We start from the raw sequence: 8286 nt of genomic DNA on the forward strand, positions 1-8286 counted from the left end.
GGCGTCAGGTCGGGGAGCGGGTCGGGTTCCCGCTCGCCGCCGCCGCCGCCGCCCCCCGCAGCGACTCTCCCGCCTCTCCCACCGCGCCGGCCGCAGGAGCTGCATCGCCAACTCTGCTCGGCCGTGGAGCTGCCGGCCCGGGAGCACTGAGCCCGGGACGCAGCGCGCCGAGCCCCCTCATCATCTCCAGCCGGGGCGACCCCTCCCGGGTCCGCCCTCGCTCTGCGTGGCCGCCGGAGCCCCCAGCCCTGAGCGGCTCGGTGGCCCGGCGCCCGCATCCCGGGCCCCTGCACTCCCGTAGCCGCCGCCCCCCACCCTGAACATGGACTCCGACTCTTGCGCCGCCGCCTTCCACCCGGAGGTGAGTGAGGGCTGCGTCCCGACCGCCCCTGACCATCTCGACTCCAGTCCTGCGCTCCCCAAAGCCGGACCCCCGCCGGCCGAGCGCCGCCCTCCCCTCCCCCAGCCTTCCCTCGTCGCCCCCTTGGGCGCCCAACCCCGCCCCCCACTCGGGCCCGCGCCGCGTCCTCCCTGCCGGCCCTCGCCTCGGCGTCCCTATCGCGGGCGTCCGCGTCTTCCCGGCGCCCCTTCCCTCGGGCCGCCGCGCCCACCCCTCCCCGGCCTCGCGTAGCCCCGGGACCCGTCTAAGCCCCCGGCCCCTCCCCGCCGGCTTGGCTTACTCCTTCCCCGCCCCCGGGGACCCAGTCCCAGCCGCCGCCGCCTCGCGTTCCCGCTTCTCTTAGGAGCCCCCTCCCCCTTCCCGGAGGGGCTCGCGGTCCACCTCGGACGGGGACTCCGCTCCGCGCGCCCCCGCCTGCTCCCTTAATCCCCCGGGCCCGGTAGTCCGCGCCCCGCCCCCTGACTCCCGCGCGGCCCCCGCCCCCTTCGGAGCCGGGGGGCCTCGTCCTGCCGGGTCCCCACCCCCGCAAACACCCGAGTCGAGCCCCCCACCCTCCGCTCGCTCTCCTCCCCCTCCGAGGCCCCCGCCCCCCCGGCCGCGGGCTCTTTCGCCCCGCCCCGGCTCCCCCTCCTTCCGGGGATCGGCCCTCGGTTCTCCCGGGCGGCCCCTCCGGCGCCCCCGCCTCGGTGCCCTCTCCCTCCCGAGGCCCGCGGGGCCGGGGTGCGGGTCCAGCAGCAGGCGGGGTGGGGGAGGCGGCGCCGGGCGCGTTCGCCCGCCGCGCTGCCGCCTCGGCGGTTCGCGGGGCCCACCAGCTCCGGACCCCGAATCCCGCCCGGCTTCCCGCGTCCCCTCCCCCGCGGGATGGGCCCCGCACCTTCCGGGGCCGGGTGTCGGCGGGGGGCGGCTTCCGCGGAGGGCGGGGAGGGGGCCGCACCGCCATCTGCTTTTCCTAAAGGCGGCGAGGCGGGCGGGGCGGGGGCGGCGCAGGTCCCTCCGCCCCGGGCCCGCGGGCGCCACCGCCTTGCGGTCGGCGTCCAGGCCCCCGACCCACTTGTGCGTGTTCCCCGCCGAAATAAAAGTTCTCCCCGAGAGTTTGAGGGCCGAGGGCTGCGGCCCTCCCGCCGCGGCCGGAGCGCGGGCGGTCAGTTCTTCCCGGGGGTGGGGGCAGGGTCTCTCCGGCGCAGGAAATGCCGGGGCCGCTCCGAGGCGGGTGCTCGGCCAACCTGCGCGCCCCCCGGGGTCCGTGCGGCCGGGGGTGGGAGGCGGAGGTGGTCGGCTAGAACCTAGTGGAGAGAATAGGAAGTGGGGCCCTTGGAAGGAGAGCTGCGGGCAGCACGCCGGGTGCCCGCCGCTTTCTCTGCCTTCGGTCCTGGGAAGGGGCTGGGCTGGGTCCAGGAACCCACCCCCCAGTTTCCCGTCCCGCGTTCGTCCTTGGCGGGTAGTGGGACCCTGGGCCCTGGAAATGGTAGCTGAGCACGTCAGGATGGGGTTGGGGTGGGTGCTGAAGTGCGTAGAGGAGACCTCGGTAAATACGCTAGTCCAAGCCCGAATAAAGCAGTTGTTTTGCTTGTAGCAAATAAGGCTTCTTTCTCCCAGAGCGGCTCTTGCTCAGAAGAAAAACCCTTCTTGTTGAGGGCGTTTCTAGATTGAATGGAGACTGGACACAAGCCAGACCCCTCCTATTTCATTTTCAAGGTGCAAGTAAACCCAGCCTGAGCATTTCTGGTTTATTTTCTGAATCAGAGTAAATCAGAGTTTATTTTCTGAAACTAGAAAGGCCGCAGCAGGGGAGGGAGAAGCAGGAAGTGCTAGGAGGAGGGGGTCCGCCTGCAGCCCTGGCTGGGGAGGGGTCAGGCCTGAGTGAGCTTTGGAGGATCAGGGGCAGTTGACTTCCGAAGAAGTCACTTAAAATACTTTGATTTCAGGGGTGCACAGGTGGCTCAGTGGGTTAAGCAGCGGCCTTCAGCTCAGGTCATGATCCGGGGGTCCTGGGATGGAGCCCCCCATCAGGAGCCTGCTTTTCCCTCTCCCTCCACCTGCCCCTCTGCTTGTGCGCTCTCTGTGTCGAGTAAATAAATAAGTCTTTAGAAAGATACCTTGGTTACAGCTGCAGCTGGACTTTGTTTTCAAAATGGAAAATCTGTAGCAAAAAAGTAGTTGTTAGAGCTCCTGATAGGCCTGCAGACCATGATAATGTTGGAAAATGCCACTAAGAAGTAGACTCTTGCACGGGTTTTTATCTCCTGCCCGGTTTCCCAGCATGCTCGGCGGAACATCACAATACCCCTCTTTCAGCCTTCTGAGTGCAGTGTTATTTCTTGACCCAAACCTACCTTATCTTGTTTCTGAGAGTGTTTGTAAATGTAGCGGTGTGTTTTCCAGTGGCTGACAATAGAAGCTCCAGCTGGCTTCGTTTTGTTTCTGGGTTCCACCTGCAAGTGCCTCGTCTCACATGTGCCCCATCTTCTCGCCCGCTAACAGGAGTGCTCCCCCAGTTACAAGAGGCGCAGGACTGTGGAGGATTTCAACAAATTCTGCACCTTTGTCTTGGCCTATGCTGGCTACATTCCTTACCCAAAGGAGGTAAATCTATGTGCTTCTGCTGGCAGTGAAACCAGTGGCCGGGTGGGGGTCTGGGAGGGGGTCATGTAGGGGGACGCCAGACAGCTGCCAGGTAGAAGCCTTTCTTGAAAACAGCCCAGCCTGGCAGGTGGTTCTGAAAAGTCTGATGGAACACGCAGGCTTGTCTAGAAAGGATTTACTAAACTTCTGAGTGTTGGTTTGCAGGTGACTGTATGATGGCCATCTGCCCTGAATCTCCAGGGCTTACTGAGGGCCTGCAGTGGCCGGGAAGTGTATTACAACCTCTGGGACGGGTGCTGTTCTCGGTCCCCATTTTACAGAGGAGGACGCTGGGGCACAGGCCTGGGGTGCCGCCGGGTGGTTAGGGTCCACACTGTCCTTCCTGGTGAGCAGCTGGCTGCTTGCTATGTGCATCGTATTATAGAATCTTGGGGACTTGTGGCACAAATCCCGTGTTTTAAGGGATTTTTTTTCCCCGTGCTAGATAATGGGTAGAACTGAGAACCGCTGTTGTCACGGTGCTCAACCTTGTCTTGTTCAGGGCTAACAAGAAAGGAATCTGGTATTTTGAAGAGACCAAACCCCGGCACTGGCTTATCTTTTCTGTTTGCTGTGTACGTGGGTAAATGCTTCCTTTGTGCCACGCAGAATGTCGCCACTCTTTGCAAATAAAATGCTTGAATGCTGTGAAGGAACTGTAGGGATTTAGCTCACTGCTTTGGGCCAGTAATTATGTAGTTTGATTTTGTAGTATTTGGGGATCTCTGCAGTTTCTAGAAAGAGCATCAGGAACTCTCAAAACTAATTTAAATTCATTTAATTAAAAAGTACACCCCTTGGGGGAGGGCAAATGGAACGGAGATTTTACAGTCTGGGAAAGGTAAGGGGTAGGAGAGGGTATTCTTGGCAGCTTTCTAGAGGGTTAGAGAGCATCGAATGAGTTCCTGGCTCTGGGACAGGGGCTGAGGGCTCAGCAAAGGAGCGTTTTCCTCCTGGTGGGTTAGCATCCTGTCTGGAAGGTCGTGGTACAGTACTCAGGACACCATTCCAAAAGAGCACCCCTTAGAGAGCCGAGAAGGTTATGGTCCTGATAGCCCTTGTCGGTGGGCTGGGGGCGCGCCCAGGGAAGCTCTGCTCGTCATGGGGACTGGGCACACCGCTCGACCCCGGCTACCTGTGCTTCTGTCCTTTCAGGAACTCCCTCTGCGGAGCAGCCCCAGCCCTGCCAACAGCACCGCCGGCACCATTGACAGCGACGGCTGGGACGCTGGCTTCACTGACATTGCGTCCGCGGTGCCCCTGCCGGTCTCCGACCGCTGCTTCGGCCACCTGCAGCCCAGCCTCCTGCAGCGGGCCAAGCCCAGTAACTTCCTGCTGGACAGAAAGAAGACAGACAAGCTGAAGAAGAAGAAGAAGAGGAAGCGAAGGGACGGCGACGTGCCTGTGGAGGAGGGGTACATGGGGAGCCTGCTGAAGCTGGAAGCCGCCGACCCCTACGTGGGGACCCCCACCAGTCCCGCCCTGCAGGATATCCCCCAGGCCCCCGGCGAGCCCTGCTCAGGCTGGGACTCCGACACCCCTTCCAGCGGGTCTTGTATCACTGTGTCGCCTGATCAGGTCAAAGAAATAAAAACTGAAGGGAAACGGACTATTGTCCGGCAGGGAAAGCAGGTGGTGTTCCGGGACGAGGACAGCACTGGCAATGACGAGGACATCATGGTGGACTCAGGTGAGTGGCCCCTGACGGGCTGCCGGGGCCCGAAGAGTCGTCCCTTCCCTGAAGGGTGACAGCAGAGTGTGCCCACCGCCCCTAGGGAGGCAGGTATCCGAAGGTGGACACCTAGGTGTTTAGGAAGGGGGTGATTGCGGCCAGAAACAGCTGAGGTTCCGGGACAGGCCTTAAAATACGAAAGTACAGGGATGCCCGGGTGGCTCAGTCGGTTAAGCGGCTACCTACGGCTCAGGCTATGATCCCAGCATCCTGGGATCGAGTCCCACATTCTGCTGCCGCTCTGCCTGCTTGTGCTCGCTCGCTCTTTCTGACAAATAAAATCTTAAGCAAAAAAAATGAAAATACATACAGCTTCCCAGTCAACGTCTCACGGCTAGTTCCTGGGGGCGCCGCACACGGTCCAGTGTCCCTTGTCATGCACGGACTCCGCGGCCTGCCCTCGAGTGTGTGTGTGTTGAGGATCAGGCTTCACTGCGGCTCTGCTGCTCTGCCCTGTCCCTGCCTGGGCTGCCGGGAGGGATCCCGCTGGGGAGGGGCCGCAGGAAGTGTTTTTGCTCCTCTTCACCTGCGTGTCTGTCCCTTCAGATGATGACTCCTGGGACCTCGTCACCTGCTTCTGCATGAAGCCGTTTGCCGGCCGCCCTATGATAGAGTGCAACGAGTGCCACACCTGGATCCACCTGTCCTGCGCGAAGATTCGGAAATCCAACGTTCCGGAAGTGTTCGTCTGCCAAAAGTGCCGGGACTCCAAGTTTGACATCCGCCGCTCCAACCGCTCCCGGATGGGCTCGCGGAAACTGTTTCTGGACTGACTGCTGGTGAGCGAGCAGAGCGTGGGCGAGGAATCAGAAAGGACGAGGGGCCTTTTGGCTCCTCTCTTAGTTGAGCACAGAACTCTCAGCTCTGGTGCGGGCAGACCCCTGCCGTTCAGGTGCCTAAGCCAAAGGACAGGCTGTCCAAGGTATGACCTGTACATAGCCAGTGACTGAATAAAATCCTCGTTGGCCAAAGCTGCTGCTAGAGCTGTGTTCTCTGCAGTGGAGGCGGACTCACCACCCGAGTCCAGTGGGTTCGACTCGCCTGCAGGTGAGGGCGGCGGTAGTTGTGGATTCTTGCTATCATGGTTAACAAGCTCCCGCCAGTTGGAACCAGTGCTATTTTCCTGCTTCCGCTGTCTTGGGAGAGGAGATGTTCAGTTTCCCAGGCCTGTTAACGAACAGCCATACGTGTAAGCTTTTTCTCAAGTGTAAGTCTTTGACCGTAAGTGTCTGTACAGCAACCATCGAGCTGCCCCTACCTTCGTGGCCTGCCCTCTCCCTGCCTTGGCTGCTACCTGTCTGTCCCCGCAGGCTCCCAGCTGGAGTCGTCTGGTCTCACTGTGAGAGGAGCCCTGGGGCGGTGGCTAGCTAGTGATCCCTAGGTTTCCTTCTGTTTGTTCAAAGGGATAGTATGTGGCCGCTTCTTGGCGGAAAAGGGGTTGGTTGGGGGGTTGAGGTGGCCTGTGTTCATAACTCAGTTTCCTGTTTTGCACGATGTAAAAAACCTGTCTTTTTGCACGATATAGCCAAAAGTATTGGCAGATTTCTGCTGGGGTGCCCTTCCCAGTTGGTGTGTGAGGTCCTAGGGGTGCCCAGGCGAGCTGTTTTCAAGCAAGAGGGCACCTGGAGTCTGTCCTCTCTTTCCCTCACTTTGTTCCAGTAGCAACGTCAAGGTTAAGCCGTCACAGGAACAGCGTTCCTCTGCATCATGCGGTAGAGAAGACTCGAGGGGAAGGCCTCTCCTGTGGTTGATTCTTAGGATGCCCTCACACAGGCTGGCCTGCTGGTCTCACGGGGCACGGTCAGAATTTGAAACCTTTTTCCTTTCGTTTTGTTTTTTTTTTTTTGGTTTGAAATTGGTGAGTGAGCGATACGGCAACATTGGCCTCCAGGAGTATACCACTGAGCCGTGCAGACTTCTTTAGATCTGAACTGGGACCCTGAACTGGGGAGGCTCCTGGGCAGGCCAGCCTGGAGAAGCCAGGAAGTTTGCCTGCAGCGCCCACAGGGCTCTGTCCGAGGGCCGTGGACCCTGCGGCGCTGGAGGCTCTGGGGCCTGCGGGGACAAGAAGGCTCCCACTTTCTCCGAGGTTGACAGTGCTCCTTAGCAGTTGAAATACTCTTCTCAAAATCGTTTTTGTTTTGATTTTTTATTTTTTGGTAAGTGGACGGGTGTGTTTTCATACACATGGTTTCTTCTGAAGCACGAAAGGGGAAGAAGGCCCAAGTTGGTCATACTTAGTTATAGCAGGGCAGACCCCCAGCCTCCCTGCTGGGGTCTTCATGTGGCGCCCTCGTGCTGGGGGACTCTGTTCCCATTCTCTCCCCGAGGCACCAAGGGGCTTGAACGCGAATTGGCTGACCAGAGCCCGTGTTCTGCGCTAGTATCGTTCATCCTTCGCCAGCCAGCTGCTTTTTGTTTTGTTTTTAATTCTGTTGCTTATATTAACACAGAAATAGAGAGAAGTAGTTTCTGAAACCCAGTTGATCGTGAAGATCCCCAAGGGAGAAGTTCTGCTGTAGAGAAGAGTAGTAAGAAGCAGGCTTCGAAACCGCTTTCTCCCCAGACGGCTGTCTGGCTCTGATGAGGGCAAACGTCCAGGCAAAGTCGGAGAGGAATTTGCCAAAGATCTGCCCCTTGACATCGCATGTCCCGTGTCTTCACCACGATGATAGCCAAAGTTCCAAAGTGTTTTTCTTTTTTAAAAAAAATCTCCACGAAGTTTTAAAAGTGCATTTAAAAATACGTGTGGTTTTAGAGTGGAACTGCCAGGCCTGGCGATTGCTGCGTCGCTCTTAGAAGGTTCCACGCCTGGTGACGCCTCTGGAAGGTGCTTGATAGTCATTTTGATCTGTTTCCTCCATTTCCTTTTTGTTCTTTTAACGGACGTATCTATCCCTGTGGGTGGTGTCTAGGAAGTCAGGACACCTTGGTTTTGTGTTAGCTTGAGCTGGGCAGCTGCAATCAGCTTTATGCAAATTAGGCGTGGCCCATCTAGGGGCTCCTGGTTGATGGCTAATGAAGTGAGGGGAGGGAAAGCTGTCACCCCAAGAGTAAGCCCCTCACATTGGCATTGGCCAGGCCAGACACTTAACATCGTTTACATGGTTCTGTGTAATTATAAAGTTTATGTGTATAAAGCGAAGCTGTTTCTGTGAAACTGTATATTTTGTAAATAAACATATTGCTACTTTGAGGTTCATGCCTAGCTTCAGGTGTTTGTTTTCTCTGGGGAAGGACAGTGGTGTCTCTGCTCCCGTCATCAACTCTCCCAAACCATGATGACATGGAGACGGGGAGGTCACGTCAGAGTCTGGTGTAGCAGGACGAGGACTGCCCTAGTGAACTCTGCAGGACCAAACCACGGTGTGAACAGACCAGAATGGCCTTCACAGTTGCACCATGCTGTGGGTTAGCTTAAGCCCCTGTCAGTGGTTACCTCCGTGCAAGCCGATTTGCAGCCTCCCAGGGGTGCTCATTCTGCCTCTTTATACTCGGGGTTCCCCATCCCTGTGCTTTTTCTGTCACTCGG

General features: G+C 58.7%; 1 protein-coding gene across 2 annotated transcripts; it reads left to right on the forward strand.

Annotated features, from left to right (window-relative positions):
* On the forward strand, positions 1–7956 carry PHF13 (PHD finger protein 13). 2 transcript variants are annotated; one of them, XM_059374592.1, is made up of 5 exons: positions 1468–1541; positions 1997–2095; positions 2882–2983; positions 4178–4712; positions 5301–7956. In XM_059374592.1, the coding sequence occupies exons 2-5, from the start codon at positions 2051–2053 to the stop codon at positions 5525–5527; spliced, it is 909 nt and encodes a 302-aa protein (XP_059230575.1). In that variant the 5' UTR covers positions 1468–1541; positions 1997–2050; the 3' UTR covers positions 5528–7956. The 2 variants fall into 2 exon arrangements, with proteins under 2 accessions (XP_059230576.1, XP_059230575.1); XM_059374593.1 differs by lacking the exons at positions 1468–1541; positions 1997–2095 and adding an exon at positions 1–361.
* The last annotated feature ends 330 nt before the right edge of the window (positions 7957–8286 follow it).

The sequence above is a fragment of the Mustela nigripes genome, chromosome 14, assembly GCF_022355385.1.
Source record: "Mustela nigripes isolate SB6536 chromosome 14, MUSNIG.SB6536, whole genome shotgun sequence".
NCBI classification, from domain to species: Eukaryota; Metazoa; Chordata; class Mammalia; order Carnivora; family Mustelidae; genus Mustela; species Mustela nigripes.